The sequence below is a fragment of the Ipomoea nil genome, unplaced genomic scaffold, assembly GCF_001879475.1.
Source record: "Ipomoea nil cultivar Tokyo-kokei standard unplaced genomic scaffold, Asagao_1.1 scaffold1952, whole genome shotgun sequence".
Taxonomy (NCBI): Eukaryota; Viridiplantae; Streptophyta; class Magnoliopsida; order Solanales; family Convolvulaceae; genus Ipomoea; species Ipomoea nil.
The window spans coordinates 1,026,628-1,046,671 of record NW_017618380.1 but is presented as its reverse complement, the minus strand read 5'-3'; the positions used below and the strand labels follow the sequence as shown (position 1 = coordinate 1,046,671).

The following is a 20,044-nucleotide window of genomic DNA, read 5'->3' as shown; positions in this document are numbered from 1 at the left end:
GGATCTAATCTAGTATCATGGGTCTGCAAGAAACAAAGAACTGTTGCTAGATCTTCTACTGAGGCTGAATATAAAGCTCTAGCAGATGTTTGTGCTGAAGTGATTTGGATCATGTCTCTTCTACGTGAAATCCGTGTTAAAGGGATCTCTGTTCCCAAATTATGGTGTGATAATCTTGGAGATGTGCCAATCCCATCTTCCATGCCCACACCAAACATGTAGAGATAGATTATCACTTTGTGCGAGATAAAGTTGCTACTGGAGAGATTCAAGAAAATTTCATCTCAATAAAAGATCAACTTGCAGATATATATTCACCAAAGCCTTGCCTGGTCCTAGATTTTCTTTTCTCAGAGACAAGTTACAAGTTACAAGTGTTACAAGTCTACCATGCGCTTGAGGGGGAGTATTAAGACTAGTATTAGAACTCTTGTATTTGAGTCATAGTATGACTCCCTATTCTAGTCTTCCTATGATTCATCTTGTATATATATTCCCGTGTATGTACAGTTGTAATTAAGTTCATTCAATACAATTCATACAGTTCTCATCCACATTATATATTGGAGTTTTATGTTAGTTATTTTCTAAAATATAAATATCAAATTTATAAAAATGTTTTACATTATTATTATTATTATTATTATTATTATTATTATTATTATTATTTATAATAATTTAAATATCTAAAATCTAAATAAATTTAAAATTTTAATATAAAGTACTAATATTGGACACCTATTTTTTGTGCATTGCGCATAAGGAAATACTAGTAATAATAATAAATGATAATTGCTTTTATTACAAAATAAACTATTCAATATTAAGAACACATAATTGAACGTAATAATCTTAAAATAAAATAAAGAAGTTCTCTCACACGCATATTCATAGGATTTTTATATGATATTCATTGCATCGGTGTTCATAATAAGGAATATAAGTATATTTAAATATAATAAGTATGATTATCACAAATTCATAATACTAGCTCATATATTACTGAGCGATGCCAATTCAAGAAACACCATAGGAAATACTTGTATATAAGTATGTATGAGCGTATATATCATGTTCCTCTCATAAGCATTTGTTCGTAGTTCTCAATGGACTCGAGCCTCTGAAGGAGCAGCTGATGCTTAAACTTTTGGATGAATGCTTCCGCACTTTGGTTTATATCTTCCGTCGTCGGCTTTCGTTCCAGCTTCTTTGCCGGTGGCGGCGCAACCGCAGCCTTCTTTGAGGCCACGGCGGTGCTTTTCCTCAGATCCATAACTGAACTCTCGCTTCTATCCTCTTCGATGCCGCCGGCCTTCTGGCTGCTGCGACTGCGATTGTATTGATGATCAGATCTCACGGACTTCTTCTCCATAACCGCTTAGCTTAGCTTCTTTTTTTTTTTTTTTTTTTTTTTGTTGTATGTGTTGAAATTGAAGTGAAGCCTCTATCTGAATTTATAGTGACGAAGGTTGAAGCCGTGACGCGTTGTAATTATTAATAATTTTGTTTTGGGTTAGTATGATTGACTGGAAGCTGGATGGCAATGTGTATGTGATCAGATTTTTGTATATTATATTTTGCATGGACACGCCAACACGTGGGGTAGGCTAATTGAGTCCATCTCAACGAAAAGTCAACACTTTTGAGCCATGGAATCCTCAAAATTAGGTCTGCACAAATAAAATTTTGAAGCGGAAAGGAAAATGTTAATCATTTTTCACTCTCTCTCTCTATCTCTGTAGAGTTTTGAATTTCCCACATTTCTTAAGAGATAATTTTTCTTAAGAGATAAGAGTACACAGTCACTCACATCAACCAAATTGATTAATAAAATATACATTTTAAACATTATAAATTAAAAAAAAAAAATGACAAAAGTAGATAAGATGCGATAATAATCCAACTCTGAAATGAATTAATATATCAAAAGAATTTTTATTTCGTTATAATCACCTGGCAGTTGCTATTCATGATCTATTAAACTGAAATTGAGATTGCTCTATTAAACTAAACACGTACATTTACATGGAAGCAAATAGGTGTGCAGATCCCTCTCATATTGAAAAACCAATTTGGTCATTCCTTAATTCGACTGAACGGATACAAATGAGAATTAGTCTGAGTCTTAAAGTGTCTCCTACAGTTAAGGTCTGTTCAAGACACTTAATGGTCTAACAAAAAAAATAATAAAAATAAGTGTACGGTACAAATTGGATGAACTCCCAACTTGGGTTGTATGTCTTTAATGAACCCCTGAAGGAATCCGTTCTCTATTGGTAATAATGGATGCAATAGGAATTGTTTAGCCTAAATTCATGTAGTTTAATTTTATTTCTTTTCTCTGTATTCTTTTTATGTGTATTTAAGTAAGACCAAAAATAGACGTAAAAAATAGGCAATATATCCACACGAATAATATAATGTGGCTTAGAGGCTTAGACCGTCACTTAAAAAACCTTGCGGCATAAGCTATGGTATTCCACCGAAAGCTTCTTCCTTTGTCTTCGCCATGTTTGTCGTTGGGAACATCAAATGGTTATATTTATTCAGAAAAAGTTTATTACTTTCAAAAGTTAATTATACTGTTATATCATTATTTTTATAATTTACTCATTATTTTTTTCTAGGTCACTACAAATTCACTCACTTTTAATAATAATACAAAAGACCGTAAATTTTTTTTTTTTTTGGGGGGTAATGGGGTGGGGGAGACTCAGCGAGGCTAGTCCCGGGTATCTAAGGTTACAAAACGCACCCGGTCCGTTTTCAAGAGATCTGTAATGCACTCAGGCGGCTTGTTGAGTTCAATCCAGTCACACTGATTCTTTGCACCATCTGACCAAATCCCCACAATTTCCTAGGGGTTCAGTCTCGCCCGTGAGCCATAGTACCATTTGTTGTGAATCCGTGAAGACTCTAATCTTCTTCTGACCAAGTTTCCAAGCCCATTTCAGGCCAAGGTATACTGCCCATAATTCACCTTCGGTCGCATTGCTTGCTCTTGTCGTGCAGCTGAAGCCTTTCATCCAGTCTCCATACTGGTTTCGCATGATGCCTCCACAGCCTGCTAGCTTCTGTTCTGAAACGAATGAGGTGTCTGTGTGTAGGATTGTCCAACCTTCCGCATTTTGTAGGACTCCTTCGAAAGACCGTAAATTTGGCTGCCAAAGTCACCCTTTATCAGATTTTTTTTTTTGAGTACTACCTAAGAATCGAACCCATGACTTTCTATATGTGACTTGTGCCACTAGATCACAAAGTTACGTTATTGGCCTTTTATCATATTAAAAGACTTGCAATTACACATAGTTTTTTTTTTTTTTTTGAAAGAATGGCATGGCAATACCAAGTCATATTGAAAATATCAAATTTGTAGAGAATAATGTTAGTCTAATAATTAAATACCTGTCATTGTAGGCACTTTGAGCTCTAATTAGTTTAGATTATGATAGGGATATTTGATAGCAACATAGTCTCAACTAACCAAGCAATTGGTGTGTTAGGCAAATCATTTAGTTGATTTTTGAATTGCAACTTGTGATATGATTGTTGTTAAAAAGAGTTAATTCCACCAGAGGTCCTTTATCTTTGGTGACAATTTTAAATTTAGTCCCAGATTATTATTTTTGTCATTTAACATCCCAGACTATTTTTTTGGATACTTTTAGTCCTTCTCATGACTTTTTTAATTTTTAGTAAGAACACTTTTGTTTCTTCATATTTTTTCTTTTGTTATTTTTCTTGTTTCAACCGGTTTAATTGGTTTAGAACTTTACTAAAAAACAGTTTGAAAAATATGGTTACTAAAAATCAGGGATGACCTAAAGTCCTAAACCCATTAAACCATTTGAAATCGAAAAAATAACAAAAGAAAATTTTGAAAAGACAAAAATACCCTTACTAAAAATAGGAAAAGTCATGAGAATGACTAAAAGTGTGCAAAAAATAATAATTCGGGATGTTAAATGACAAAAATGATAATCTTAGACTAAATTTGAAATTAGCACCAAAGACAAAGAACCTCTAATAGAATTAACTCTTGTTAAAAACTAGTGGCGGAGCGGTTATTATATTATATGTTGTGATAGGAATTACGTAATATTTGTAAAAAAAAAAAAAAAAAAAAAAAATAGAGAACATGAGAATAGTAAGAAAAATGAGTTGTGACCATTAATAGATGTGATAGCTTTAGAGAGTTTAAGTGAAGTGGGCATAATTTACACTACCGTTTAAAAAAAAAAAAAAAAAAAAAAAAACCGAGATTTCAACACCTAATGCCAATACCAAACATATCTTGTGTACTATTATCATACCCTAATAAGTTTAGAATCGAATTGTTATCCACAATAAAAGCTAATCTTTCTTTTTTTCCAACCAGATTACAATAAGACCTCACACATCAAGACTAATCTTGTTCGTGCCGGATATGCCAAGGACCCCACACACACCAAGACAAATGTTGTTTATACCCAAAACCTCTGGTTAAGCAGGAAGAGACCCGTGCCATCTCATCAACACCCCACATGTATAACAACTAATCTTTGACAATACTTATTGTTCTTTTATTATTGCCAACTAGATAAGCTTGCCAAGTGTGGGAAGTATTGAATAGCAGCATGGAGTCATGCAAATGTATACCTAACATTAGGTATGGGCACAGCACATCCACTGGACATGACCATCCTTTCAAATCCAACCATGTGAAAATATATTATTATTATACTTAAAAAGACAACTCACAGAATGTTACCTATACCATAACACAAAATCAAGAAGCTGATCAATGAATTAAAATGGCATCTCTACTTGGACTTGTTATCGGTTTTCTCATCCCTGTTACCATAATAATGTCTCAGACAATCAATCCATGTATTATAACAGAAACCACAAAGGTTGTCACATGGAAGTAAAGTTGCTGTGCTGGATCACAGGTTGAGTTATAGTTTTAGCAGAAGGAAAACAGGGAGGAGGGTAGACGTCCCCTGTGGTGGAGCCATAGGCCTCCCAACAGAAAGATGATGTACTTCCACCAGAGGGTGAAACGAGTTCAATATCCTGCAAATATAAGTTCCTACACGGGGAGCTATCGCTGCAGGCAAATCGTATTGCCTCTTTGGTAGCTGAAGTTCCTTTAATTCTTGCAAAAGACACTCTACTGATACCAACAGCTGAAGTCTGCAAATAAATGTTTACACCATTCGTTAACCCTTCTATGTTCTTGGAATTTAACGTTATGCATGCAGGCCATTATACTGAGAGATTTGTGAATTTGCACTTGGTGTTTGGGTCTAAGACAGAACGATTCTATGTAAAAGTGAATACCTGGTTTGAACATGGCTTCGTTGAGTCGCAGTAATACTGATCTATTATAATTGGATTTGAGACATTCTCCATCATTAGGTTCTCATAAATAATCTTCCTCACAAACCCGCTACCTCCCTGATAAAAATATAAAAACAAAACAAATTAAGAGAAATGAAGGTAATTTCCCCATATTAGCAAACTCGATCAGAATAATAAGTTTCGGTTTTGGTCCCTCGTGACAAATGTGGTCCTCAACTTCATTCTGAATTCAGGCTAGATGCGGAATGGTTTAGGGCTAATTGTGAAATGATTTTGCGAGTTGAGGATCAAATGTGTCACGAGGGACAAAAAATACATGAAATTTACTCGACTCAAAGTTAGCATCTTGCAGGAGCAGAAAAATGTCAAAAATGACAATTTACTCAACTAGAAATTACCTGCCATGTTTTAATCCTCGCCCCGTTCTCTGTATTCGAAAGAAATGCTCCTCTCACACTAACATCATGCACATTAGCCCATGAATTTGATTTTCCCAAGCTTCCAATACTGCCATATATGTGCACTGTTACCTTAAGGTTTGCATAGACATGCATTGGATGAGAGACAATGAGTCAAAAATATGATACCTTATACCATGGCCTGGACCACAAGTAATGTTTGTGATACGAATCCGTGAGGAGTTTCCAACTATGGATATGCAGTCATCTCCTGATTCAGTTTATCAAATCTTCATTACAGAAAGGAAACTACCTCACGCAAATTTTGAATGTGAATACAAAGTTCAGAGTATAGAAATAGCTCAAGCGCCATCAACAACAGAATACTCATTTATCTCTATACTCTCAGCTTCACAATGGTACATGGATTTTTGTGGGGCCGATCCACTCCACCCACCCAATGAGCACGTGCAATGCACCCGCCCACAGGGCAGGCAGTGTGTACCCCAAACACACATTCTTTTTTTACCCCCCTCCAAACATTGGTTCTTGCAGTAGAACCACCGATTTTTGGAGAATCTTGACACATTAATGGTGGTTTTTGAGTCAGCACAAAAGCCTCCATTAGCAGAACCAATGGTGAAAACCCCCATTTAGGTTCACAGTAAAATATAGAATCAGGAATTAAAGCCTCTGTTATAGCTCGAGAGAGGCTTTGGGTTCAGGCATGAAGCCTGTCAGCTCTGTTCAGTTCTTCATTAGCCAACTAATGTAAAAGAATATTAACTCTGCAAACTGTCTGGCATAATGTATTTAAAACAATGTCAAAGAAAATGAACATCTAGATACCAAAAATGAATTTCATACTCATCCTTAGACTTTTATGATTAATTATAGTTCGCATTAGCTAAAGCACAACCAGCAACAACTTCAGCAATACCAGGCAAGAGCACTATCACGTCATTCCAGAAGCAGGAGTTGTTGGCTTGGTTACCACAAGGTTACAAGTTCGACTCCCAGCGGGAGCGGCCTATTGGCTTTCTTGGTTTGAGTCAGTCAGCTATAGGCAACCTAGGCTGGTTTACCTCCTTGTGGTCCTTTATTGGCTAGGGTCACAAGGCGGGGTTTACCCAGTGTACATTCTCAAGTAGCGGCTGCGGGTTTCTCTCGTCACTTAAAAAGAAGAAAAAAGTGCATGAATGCAAGATAAAAACTGTTGTAAACACTAGGTTAATTTCTTAGTAACATGCTTAATTTGGTGGAGCTCATGCTGTTCACAAATTGAGTTTTCCATGTACACACACATGTTCTAACTTCTTATGTCCAACAAACCTGTGCCAATAGTGCACTCCTTGACAGTAACATGTGTAGATGCACTGATATGAATTCCATCAGTGTTAGGGCTACCGGAAGGTGCTAAGATCTTAAGACGGGAAACTGTGACCTTGACACAACTGGTAAACGCTAAGTGCATTTGTTGACTATTTAGCATCACGATGCCATTGACTCTCAAGTAATTACATCTGTGGAAGGTCATTGCCTGCACTGTTCAATTTAACAAAGTAAGGCTAGAGACACTGTTAAAAATAACACTCTTTCCTTCATTCAAAACCAAAACAGGGAAGCAGCACAGACTGACCTTTGGAGCATGTTGACAAGGCTGCCAAAAGAAAAGATGAAATTAGTTTGAAGACATTAACTTTGTTGAGGATGGATGGCATGTTGAAATGCTGAACGAGAGATGAGAATTACATTTGTTTTGTTGATCTTGCAAGACTCAGCCCACCATCTATGACCCATCCCATTTATTGTTCCTCCCCCTTCTACACTCAAGTGTTTCACTTTGACGAAATAGAGCCATTTATTTTTATCAAAACCATCCCAGACCTTAGGATCTTCTGGTGCAACAATACATCCCAAGACCTATGTTATCACAAGGTAAAACGTGAATAATGTATGATTTTGCTAAATATGCTGTTAGATACACCAAAATTTAACTGCATAATGAATCTTCAAAAGATGATGAACTATCTACATCACCACTCACCCTCAGAGTCACCTTTGATGTGCAAGGTCCAGTAAAATTAATTGGTCCAACAATGAACTGTCCATCAGGAACAACAATATTTGCTCGAGACCGTGAAGAACAGGCTATTTCCCAGGCATCCTGAAAAGCCTGATAACATGAAAAGCTCTTTAGCTGAAGCAACAAGTATAGCTGCACTCAACTCACATGGTATTCCAATAAATAACTTCTAAGGTTTCTCGTGACACAAGTTCATTTTAGATTGTTTATCAACTTTTTATAACTCCTGTTTGCTTATGAAACATCAGATAAATAAAAAGTAAATATGTGTCCAACCCAATAAAACCATTGCCAGAGAATGTAATTTGAGGCTTTGCACAAACCACAGTTTCTTTTGTCAGTCGACATTGGCCATCCAGACTCGGGGAACATTTTATGTATTTGATAAAAGTTGTGGTTGTATGAATATATGAGTGTAACCCAAGACATCCAATCTCTGAGAACAAAACTAAACACTTCTAAGTTTAATCTGATTTAAGGACGAGATATCAATCGATCATGAAACTTTTAACAACTTCAGTGGCCATACTGTTTTAACTATGAACACAGCAAACAATATGTATACTAAGGAATATACAAGGATTGGAATTTACATTCCACAGAAAAGGAATAAAGGAGGAATTCTTATTCCATTGTTTGACTGGCAAGAAAATACAAGGATTTCATAGGGAATTTTAAAAACCTAAGGTATCCAGAAGAATTTAAATTCTTCATATTCTAGGAATTGAAATTCCTAGGGAAAATTCCTCTTTACCAACCAAACATGTGAATTTTTCATCAGCTTCAAAAAATTGTTGAGGTAAATAATTTAAATTCCGGTGAACCAAATAAATGGACCGTAAAAGAATTATAAATGCCATTGCACTTGTAAAACTCTGAACCTCAATTATTTTTTGTTAAGAAGTAAGAACCCTTTAGTAGCAGTTCCATAAGTAGTTCCCTTTTTATTCCAACACATCCAATCTATCTGGATGACCTGATAAGATTTTCTCAGGGAAATTTATTTGTACTCTACCCTTCACTGACAATGAGGTTGGCATTCTCATATCAAGCGCTTACCACTATAACTAGTAGCGAAAACACAACTTCAACTTTATTTTCTTATATGTGCATAACAGCCAAAGCCACATATATATATATATATATATATATATATATATATATATATATATATATATTCAATGGAGGATGGAGGATGTTGGACTTGGCTCGCCACCATCCAAAAATTGCTCAAGAATCTGGAGCACATCTCCACACAAACACTCTACAATACTATTCTGGAAAATGCTAATCAAGCAACCTAAGAGTTACCAAAGCAAAAAGATGCTGCCTTTGAAGAATTATTGTCATCTTTTAACTATACAACTGCTGAAATGCAATTAATTAACCTTAAAAAAGAAGGAAGTTTAGGACTTACATTAGTGTCGTCAGTAATGCCATCCCCTACAGCTCCAAAATCAGTAACATTTACAATGAGAGGTCCAGATTTGTTGATAGAAAAGGACCCAGATGTTGGGAGCTGTATCAAACCTTCGAACCCATTTACATTCTCAATCGTCGCCAAGAGATATGCACCATACACAAACAAATTAACAACAGAGAAGATGGGTTTTGAAGAAAAAGAAGAATATTCGAAGAGCCTCATCTTCTTCAAGGCAGTATTAGTATATATATGTATAGATAGAGCTGGAGAGAAGTGAGGACAGAATATATACTTTGAACTGATGTCATTGTCAAGATTGCTTCTCCTTCATACAATAGGTAGCTTGGACAGACGTGTTTGCAGCGCTCAAGTATAACAACAACGAAAATTATTTAGTAGCGCGAGGTTCGAAAAGTTTCCACCTTGGGGAATCTGTTTGATAGTGTCACATCATTCTCTCAACTTTATTCGCAGAGTTGTTAAATGTTTCTTTTCTTTTCTTCTAAAATTTTATCCGGTAATAAGACGTTTGGTTGGAAGGAGAATTAAGTAGGAAAAGAATTGTAATTTTACAAGGTGTTTGGTTGGAGAGGGGGAATTACGTGGGAAAGGATTTGCAATTCCATGAGAGATGAATTACAGGGAATAAAGTGGGAATTTAAATTCCAATGTTTGGTTGACAGGAATAGTATAAAGTATAAAGTCCAAAATGTCCATTGTTGTGGTTTAGCATTAATTTTAGAGAAAATGACACTTCTTCCCCCTAAGTTATATACTTATAGCACTTTCTCCCCCTGAATTATTCAAGTGGCTGTTTTCCCCCTTGAAATGTTAAATGGACATATTTACCTTTAAAATAAATATTTCATTTATTTTCCTTCTCCAACAAATTATGACAATAATTTGGTTAAAACCAAACAAACACTATAGCAACCAAACCGAAATATTTCAATTACAATTTAGAATCAAAACTCGATATTTAGAATTTATTAAAATCGCGAACCGGAACGGACGATTCATGTACCGAACTGAAAAAATAAAATATATTTATTGTTGAATTTAGACTATTTAAAATAAAAAATAAAATTTTAAAATAAAGACGGTTCAAAATTGCGAACCGGATCCAGAACCGCCGATTCACGGTTCAAGATCCAATTCTTTTTATTCATAATTTTAATAAATTGAAATCCAAATATTAGGTTCTAGATCTGAATCATAACCGGAAACTTTTAATTCAGTTGCTATAATGTCCGGTTCAGTTTGATCTGAACCGTGGTCATCCCTACGTATACGCGATAATTTGTTGGAGAAGTAAAATAAATAAAATGTTTACTTTAAGGGTAGAAATGTCAATTTAATATATCAGGGGAAAAAAACACCACTTTTAGAATAATTGAGGGGGCTAATGTGCTTACCTAAATAATTGAGGGGGAAAAATGGCTATAAGTATATAACTTAGGGGAAAAAAGTGCTATTTTCCCTTAATTTTAAGTTAAAAAAGGGAGGGATAATTTTGACTCATCACTATCTTTTTTTCTTCCTAAAATTCCAGGAATTAAAATACCGGGGGGACATGGGATTTTAATTCCATGAAAATGGGGGAATTGCAATTCCATGGAATTGCAATTCCTTTCAACCAAACAAGAGAATTTTGTGGCCTTTGGAATTAGGTGGGAATTAAGTGGGAAGGAAATTTAAAATCCCTTCAACCAAACGTCCTGTTATAGGAGATGAATTACTGGGGATAAAGTGGGAATTTAAATTTCAGTGTTTGGTTTACATGAATAGAATTACTGAGAATTCCAATTTTAATGTTTGGTATCTATGGGAATTGAAAGAGAATAAGTAGTAAAAAGTCCAAAATGTCCATGGTTGTTGTCCAACATTAATTTTAGGTTAAAAAAAAAAGAGGGGTAATTTTGTCTCATCACTATCTTTTTTTTTCCAGGAATTAAAATCCAGGGGATATGAGATTTTAATTCCATTAAATGGGGGAATTGCAATTCCTTCCAACCAAACAAGGAAATTTTCTGGCATTTAGAATTAGATGGGAATTAAGTAGGAAGGGAATTTAAATTCCCTTCAACCAAACACCCTGTTAGTGAAAAGCATTGTTGCACGTCTGCACAAAAGTATGATGATTCTAAACAGAGCTTATTTAGGTGCGGATATTTTATTTTCTCCGATATTTCTGTTCATTCTTTTCCGCAATTCTTTAAAGTTCTAACTCCAATCGTCCCTTCATAAATAAATAACATTTTTTACTATTATCAATTAAAAAAAATTCTTTTATTTTAATTTAATATATATCTCATATATATTATAAAAACAAAAAAAAAATTATAAATTAAATATATCTCATATATTTAATAATATAAAAATAATATAATAATCACATTATTCAAATTTTATGAAAATGTCCTTTTTAGTCTTTTTACATTTATTAGCTTAAAAAAAAAAAAAAAAAAACTAATTTTACCAAATACTTTTAAGCATAATCAGCTAGTTAACAGCTCTTTAGTTTTCAAGTTTTAATTTATAGCTTTTCAGCTTTCAGCTACTTTTTCAGTTAGGTTTGCCTAGCCGATAAAAAATATTTGACCAACAAATTATATCAACCGTTTATAAAAAAAAGTATTTGATAAAATTAGATATTTAAATTAACGGTTAATATATAAAATGATCTATAAGAATACACATAAAGGTTTAACCGTTAACCGAACCGAACTTTATATTACCGAATTAACCGAACCGAAGTTTTTTTCGATTAATCGGTCAGTTAATCGAAATTTTTTATGCTAAAGTTGTAAATCTTTAAAATAACACTTAAAATAATATATTCAATTAAAATAATACCTATAATAATAAATCAATAAGAAAATATATAAACACAATACCATAACAACACCTACAAACATAAAAGCACAAATTACAAAGTCCAAACAGACATATATATTTAATTATTTATATCTATATTTAAAATTTTGGTTAACCGATAGTTTCGAACCGAGTTAACCTTTAACCAAAATTTTACAAATCATTTAAACCATTAACCGAACCAAAATTTTTTGGTTAAAGAACAATTAACCAAAATTCTTCGATTCAGTTGGTTAACCGAACTTTCACCGAATTTTGCAAACTCCTAGTTGGAATGGAGCATTAAGGCTTGCCTCAAGACTCCAAGATGCATTACCGCTCGCTGCTCATCCGAGCGAATGGGCAGCATTGAGGAGCTGAAAAAGACCCTCATTAAATTGAGCCATAAAGACTCTTTGAAAATATAAAATTTGTTGAATTGCAGGTTTGTTTGCAGGCCTTTAGCTCGTGAAGAACAGTAATAAAAAATTATAATAGCAGGAAGAAGAAGAATAAAGAACAGAGAAAAATACTTTCAAAAAAACGAAAATGCTCTCTAGAAACTCTCCGGAGGAAAACTAGCGAAGAAGCACTGCTGCGGCGGTGCGGACGGAGGAGGACCAAGACCTCCTCGAACGTAGCACAAAGAAATCTAAAACGTGTGGAGAAGAGATCCCAGTCGTGGTTGATAGCGTGGCCATGGAGGGTGTTGAGGTCCAAATGGAAATGCAACGAGAGCAGCCGGCCAACCCACCAGTGGAGAAGGCGAACCCGCAGCGTGCACCAGAGGTGGAACAGCCAAAGGTGGCGTCCTACAAGGACACGGTTATAGGAACAAATGGATACACAATAGACGATAAGGAAATGGAGGATCTGGTTTCAGATAATGATGAGGTTGATCCAGATGAGGACCCGGAATGCCCTGTCATGCCACTAACAAGGGAAGACAAGATCCGTATGAGAAAGCTATGGAAACAGGCTCTTATTGTAAAAGTTCTTGGAAGAAAGGTGGGCTACACATACCTAGTACGGAGAATGAACGCAATATGGAGGCCAAAATCAAAGATGGATGTTGTTTCCTTGGATGATGTCTATTTCATTGTCCGTTTCTGGTCGAAGGATGATTATGAGTTCGCTAAGTACAGTGGCCCTTGGACGGTGATGGAACATTACCTAATCGTCCAGGATTGGAAACCAAATTTTGATCCTAAGGCTGAGAAAACTGAACGAGTTCTTGTTTAGGTGAGGTTCCATGATCTGCCGGTTGAGTATTATGATCAACCGTACCTGATGAAGCTTGGCAGGAGAATAGGGGAACCCAAGTACATTGACCACGCTATAAGTATTGCATCGAAAGGAAAATTTGCACGAATGTGTGTGGAAGTGTATATCACAAAACCGCTTCTATCCAAATTCACGGCTCGCCTAAAGGTCCGAAAGATCGAGTACGAGGGAATTCACCAGATATGCTTCCAGTGTGGAGTTTATAGACACCAGGCGGACAAATGTGGCCTGAGTAACTCGGAGGAGGGGATCACTGGCGACATGCAGGACGACGGAGCTCAGGGAGGAACAAACAAGGAAAGTGGCATAAATTTAGCGATACGACCGGAGATCGTGGAAAGATATGGCGCATGGATGTTGGCACCTAAGCGCCAATACCGGCAATATACTACGCAAAAAGGGGGAAACAACCCTAAGGATGGCAGAGACATGCATGGTAACCAAAGCCATAACGGTACTATCAACGTTGAAAAAGGAAAACAAGCGGATATGAAAGAAAAGGCTGTAGAGAATCAAGGGATAGGATTAGCTTCCAAATTTGCTGTGCTGGCGGATGAGGTTTCGGGGGATGTTGTCGAGGATCATGCTGAGGATAGTAATGAGGTGTCCAGAGGTAAACAAGTGCAAGAGAAAGGAAATAAGGGTAACAAGCAAAAAAGAAAAGAATAGGAGACCTAATGTGCAAATCAATGAGAAACAAATTGTGAATGACATGTCTAAATCAAGTACCTCTGGAAGCAAGCAACCTATAAACCAGTTACAGCCCTCAACCGGGAAGGCAGATACGAGTTCATCTCGCCAAGGAACGAGAAAGAACCAGGCGGCGGCTGAGGAAACTCACACAGTAGCCCGGGGAAGTTTGAAGGACAAATCGTCGGTCAGCTCTATCCTTAATAATAATGTTGAAACTCCTCCCATGCAAAGCATTCTGGAGGAGTCTTCCCAGGAGCATCATGAGGATCCGCCTGACCTTAATGAGTTTTAGATGGATGATGATCCGTGGCACGATTGTGCTGGTGATGACAGTCGTGATGGAACCCCAGACGGGGCTGCTATCTAGGGTCCCTCTCGCCCTTGCCTTGCTGTTGTGCGTTGCTTTTCTTTGTGGTGTTTCTAATGAAGATCATTACATGGAATTGCCAAGGTGCAGCTTCTAAGAAGTTCCTTAGGGCTGCAATGACCATTATAAGGCAACATAAGCCTACGTGTTTTTGTGTTCTTGAGCCTAAGATTTCAGGTGTTGGTGCTGACGAGACGTGCATAAAGTTAGGTTTTGACCAATGACTGAGGGTTGAAGCAGTGGGTCTAAGCGACGGGAATTTGGGTCCTGTGGAACGATTCCTTCAATGTTAAGATCAACCGAACTAACCCTCAATTCATTACTATGGAAGTGACTGACAAAGAAGGTAAAATTTGGTACATAGCGGTCGTGTATGGTAGCCCCACACCCATGCTACGCCGAAGACTTTGGAATGAGCTTGGCAAATTAAAGTGTGACATGAAAGACGCATGGGTAGCTCTAGGCGACTTTAATGTTATCACGAGCAGCGAGGAAACATTAAACCCGAACAACTTTCATATCCGGAGAAGCAAAGAATTTGTTGAATGGATCGCCTATGAGAACCTCATAGACCTAGGCTTCACGGGATCCACGTTCACCTGGAGACGGGGGAATAGCGTGAATACCGTGAAGGCTGCACGTCTTGACAGGTGCCTTTGTACGGAAGATTGGATAGACTTGTTCCCTGCTGCGAGAGTCACCCACCTTCCATGTTTTAACTCCGACCACAATCCCATCATGCTAACCCTTGAGGACATGGTACACGAAAGATTTAGGCGTAGGTTTCAGTTCCAAGCAGTTTGGACCATGCATGCAGACTTCACAAGCGTTATTAAGGAAAGCTGGAATAATGTGCTAGGGAGAAGCTTCGACGTGAAGATGGCAGACATGCAGAACGATTTGAGAAACTGGAGCAAGAATGCGATTGGTGATCTAGAGAAGAGAAGGAAACGAACGATTGCTAGGTTAGATGGGATCCAACGTGCAAAAGACTATGGAAAAAGAGGTGGCCTCATTACACTAGAAAGGAAACTGTGCGAAGAGCTTGAGGACATCTTATACATGGAAGAGATAGCCTGGCATCAAAGGTCGCGTGAGGAATAGATCGTGTCAGGAGACAGGAACACGAAATATTACTATGCAATAACTAAAGTGAGGAAGACCAAGACCACGGTGGCTGGTCTCAGGAATAACGACGGGGAATGGACCTCGGAAGAAGCCGAGATCAAGAATTTAATACAAAATCACTTTCATAAATTCTTTACGGAGGAGCCTATTGAAAGTGATGGAAGGTGCGTACTATAATGATATCAGGATCAGTGATAATGAAATTTCCTCTCTATGGAGGTCGGTTGACATGGAAGAGATTAAGGTCGCCCTCTTCGAAATGGCCCCCTACAAGGCTCCAGGCCCGGATGGGTTTCATGCGGGTTTCTACCAAAAAACGTGGAGTGAAATCTGGGGAGAGCTCACAGGGAAGATTAAAGAGTTTTTCCAGACAGCTAGGATGTATGAACACTGGAACGAAACCTTGATTGCATTAATCCCTAAAGTCGCACATCCAGAGCTAATCACCCAATTTAGGCCAATTAGCCTTTGTAACGTGAAGTATAAGGTTATTACAAAAGTCATCACCAACCGGTTGAAGGAAATCATGGGTAAAGTGATTGGGGAAGAGCAAAGCAGCTTTGTTTCTCAAAGACAAATTATTGATAATATTGTGGTTTACCAGGAGCTACTTCATTCTATGAGAACGAAAAGGGGAGGCCTAAAAACTATGGTGTTAAAAATTGATCTCGAGAAGGCTTATGACAAAATCTCGTGGTCCTTCTTACGGGAAACCCTAACGGAGCTAGGCTTAAATCAACACTGGGTAAACATTATCATGGAGTGTGTATGCACTTCGAAGCTGGCTATTCTATGGAAAGGCGAACAGCTTGAATGGATGGCTCCCACGAGAGGCTTAAGACAAGGGGACCCCATATCCCCATACCTCTTTGTCCTTTGCATCGAAAGACTAAGCCGTATGATCAAGAATCTCGTCACAACCAGAAGATGGAAAGGAGTGAAACTCTCAAGGTATGGCCCTCAACTCTCACACATTCTTTTTGCTGACGATATGGTGTTAATTGCAGAAGCTACGCTCGATCAAATGAAAGTGATCAAGGAATGCTTAGAGAACTTTGAAATCATGTCCGGCCAGAGGGTGAGCTTACAGAAGTCAAATATTCACTTTTCGAAGAACATTGACCATGCACTGGCGCAAGAAGATCACTCGGGAAGCAGGTATAGCTAGCACGAATAACCTGGGCAGATATCTTGGTGTACCTTCGATCTATGGAAGGGTAACACAAAGCCTCTTCGCCCCGCTGATCGAAAAAGTAGAAGCTCGTCTACAAGGGTGGAAAGGGCGCAATCTAACCTTTGCCGGTAGAACAACGCTAGCCAAAGCGTCCTTAATGCAATACCGTACTACTCTATGCAATCCATGTTTCTGCCCAAATGAGTTTGTGAGTCAATAGAAAAGAAAATCTGCCAATTCGTGTGGGGGGATGGCATCCACCTGATTAACTGGAGCGCCATCACTAGACCGAAAGAGCATGGGGGATTAGGTCTTCGTCAAATGAGAGAAATGAACATTGCATTCCTCACCAAACTGGGATGGCGTCTGCTAAAAGAAAAAGACAGGCTATACCACATTATTCCTCTATTTCTTCAATACTTTATCTCTTGTTTTCATTATCTCGTAAGCACATCTTTTCGGTGGTGTTGGCCTGCCGAGCGGCCATCGAGGCTGCGAAAATCAACATTGGCGCCGTCTGTGGGGATCGAAACTAAAGGTCCCGTTTCTAAGCTCTATTGATGGCACGTATGAGACGCAGTAATCGCAAAACCGGTCCCAACGCCGCCGCCCCGCCAGCTAACAGGCAACCCGCCAGAGCTGCCCGCCAGCAGCCGCGCATCCGTTGGCGACCTGAGGGAACAGCTAAACTGTAACACCCCGAAATTTTTGAACTTTTAAAACTTATATAATAAAGGTAAATCCTCATTAAATCCCAGAATCAAACATAAGAGTATGGGGTGCTATGCCACACCTGAGCTAGAGAACTCAGGTGCACAGGCTAACTAACTAAAATCCACAAAGTAATGTCAATACATAAGCATGGCACGCAGGCCGAAAGGAGAACTAGCTACTCTACGCTTCGAATCTCTAGCGCGCTCCGTGGTCTACTCATCTGTGCCTGAAAGCCAAATATATCTATTCAGCGAGAGATGCTGGTAACCCACTCCAACGCGTTGAATTACAATATAGGTATATATATAGATATAGATATAGGAAAACCATTTTGAAGCAGGAAGATATATACTTAGGAGACTCTAGCTTTAAAACCGGGAATAGACTCAGCCAATAGGGACGAGCACATTAATCAATGATAAACAGTTAAGTAGAGATAACATCATAAGGAATACGCATCTAAGATCACAGATCACTTTTCAATTCAAACACATCATCATTCAATCATCATTCATATCACGTAATCGTTGATGGCGCCACGGGACCAATCGCATGCCCCGAACATGAGGGTTAATGCTTATAGCATTAACACGGCTCCGCAGCACCCTACCTCAGTACCGCGGTACGAGGGGAGTTGATCACAACCAACCCTTTGAGAACCGCTGACGAACTCAACGTCGGACCACGATCCGACACACCGCTGACGCGCCCAGTCGGTGGACCGCGATCCCCTTTACAAGGGGGGACTTACGACCCTACACACCGTTGATGCGCACAATCGATGGACCGTAGCGGATCAAGCCCGACACACCGCTGAGCTAAACTCAGTCGGTGGGCGAAGATCCTCGGAGACTACGGCCCTACATACCGATGTCCCATCACTCGGTGGATCGCAGCCAGCCGTAGCCCTACACACTGCCTGATTACTCAGGTCGGTAGACTACAGCCTTCCTCGGCTTGTTGGCCCTACACACCGCCTGGCGCGTCCAGGTCGGTGGGTCATATCACCGAGGCCCATGTGGACCTTCAGTCCTATATATAATCTTTATATACCTGACCGGTCTCTACCAGCCTGGTTAACAGTTGGGATGGTTCTCAGCCCATTCAACTGCCCGTATAGTGGACCTCAGTCCTATATAATATTTATATACCTGACCGATCTTAACCGGCCTGGTTAACAGTTGGGATGGTTCTCATCCCATTCAACTGCCCGTATAGCCCACTTGATCTTAACCAAGTTGGGCTCATGCATCACGTAACACACAATAGCACATAATAACACATAGTAGCACATAGGGAAGGGAGAGACATATAATTAAGCTTACGTGTGATCATTCACATACTAAGAATAGTCCTAAGGGGTTCATACGACTTTCACCTAGGTCGACGGGTTACCAATTCAACTAGCATGCAATTCCTGAGACTCTTTTATCCTACGAACAGCACCCGAAACATCAAACTAGACTCAAGCACAACAAGCGGGGTCCGTTGGGACGCCACGGGGAATGGGGAACATCAAACGGGGAAGCCGGGGACCCGGGGTGGGTAACGGACCAGCGGGTAGCCGGTGGGTGAGGGATCACCCGCCGGAGATCACTGCCCTGCAGCGGGTGGACGCCTGCCCGCTGCCCGGCGGTGATCTTCGGGCAGCGGGTAGGTGGCGGGTACCCCTACCCCCACCTACCCCCCACTGACTCATTCATCACAAATTCATCCCAGGATCCTTTGTGGAACCCGAAACCATGCTTAGACACTTTTAAACGCAATTAATGACACCACGTAGTCAATTAATGGATCAAAAGCAAGAATCACGTATAACTCATCCTATTATGACTCCTAAACATAAACAACGCCCGAACATGCGAATTCTCACCCAATTTATATCAAGAACATTATAACACAAATTCCCAATCCATCCTAGGGCTCTAATCCCTCCCAATTCATCAAAATCACAATTTATCTTTAACATCAAGAACTATCAAGATTTGTCAAGCATCATTACATCAATATCAAGAACTTCTTTTCATCATCAAGATCATCAAGATTATCGAGAATACACACAAATCATCTTATTAATCATCAAGGATATTTCACAAATAGCATAGAGGAATTAATCAAGACACAAGCATATAGAGGGAGGCCATGAAAAGAGATTATAGCGAAGAAAATAGGTTTTGTTGAGACATGGGTTACCTCTTAGCCTTAATTAATCATCCCTTGGCTATTAAGGTTCTTCCCTAAGATTTCCATCCGTTTTGATCTCCCTAGGCTTGGTGGTGGGGAGTCCCTTGGGAATTCTTGTGTGGTGTTATCTATTGTGGTGTGACTTCTAGGTGCCTCCTATGTTCTTATATATATATTTAGGAGTCCTAATTAGGGTCTGAATGGTATGGGTTTACTAATTCTATTCCTTATAGGACTAAGGACTTGTTTTAGGGATAAGGGTCCATGGTCCATGGTGGACCATATTAATTAATTAAAGAGAATCCTAACCATAATCTGAATAGTAAATGTATACTTTCTTTATTCCTAATAGATATGTAGGCCTAGGATTCCTAATTAGGATCTGATTAGTAAA

General features: G+C 38.5%; 1 protein-coding gene across 2 annotated transcripts; it reads right to left on the bottom strand.

Annotated features, from left to right (window-relative positions):
* Positions 1 to 4,684: 4,684 nt before the first annotated feature.
* LOC109146910 (probable polygalacturonase At1g80170) lies at positions 4,685 to 9,528 on the bottom strand. 2 transcript variants are annotated; one of them, XM_019294561.1, is made up of 9 exons: positions 9,245 to 9,528; positions 7,789 to 7,917; positions 7,494 to 7,664; positions 7,381 to 7,401; positions 7,074 to 7,281; positions 5,931 to 6,012; positions 5,742 to 5,850; positions 5,323 to 5,439; positions 4,685 to 5,175 (listed from the first exon to the last, which is right to left on the bottom strand). In XM_019294561.1, exons 1-9 carry the CDS (start codon positions 9,470 to 9,472, stop codon positions 4,897 to 4,899), a joined length of 1,344 nt encoding a protein of 447 aa, XP_019150106.1. In that variant the 5' UTR covers positions 9,473 to 9,528; the 3' UTR covers positions 4,685 to 4,896. The 2 variants fall into 2 exon arrangements, with proteins under 2 accessions (XP_019150106.1, XP_019150108.1); XM_019294563.1 differs by lacking the exon at positions 7,494 to 7,664.
* Between the last annotated feature and the right edge of the window lie 10,516 nt (positions 9,529 to 20,044).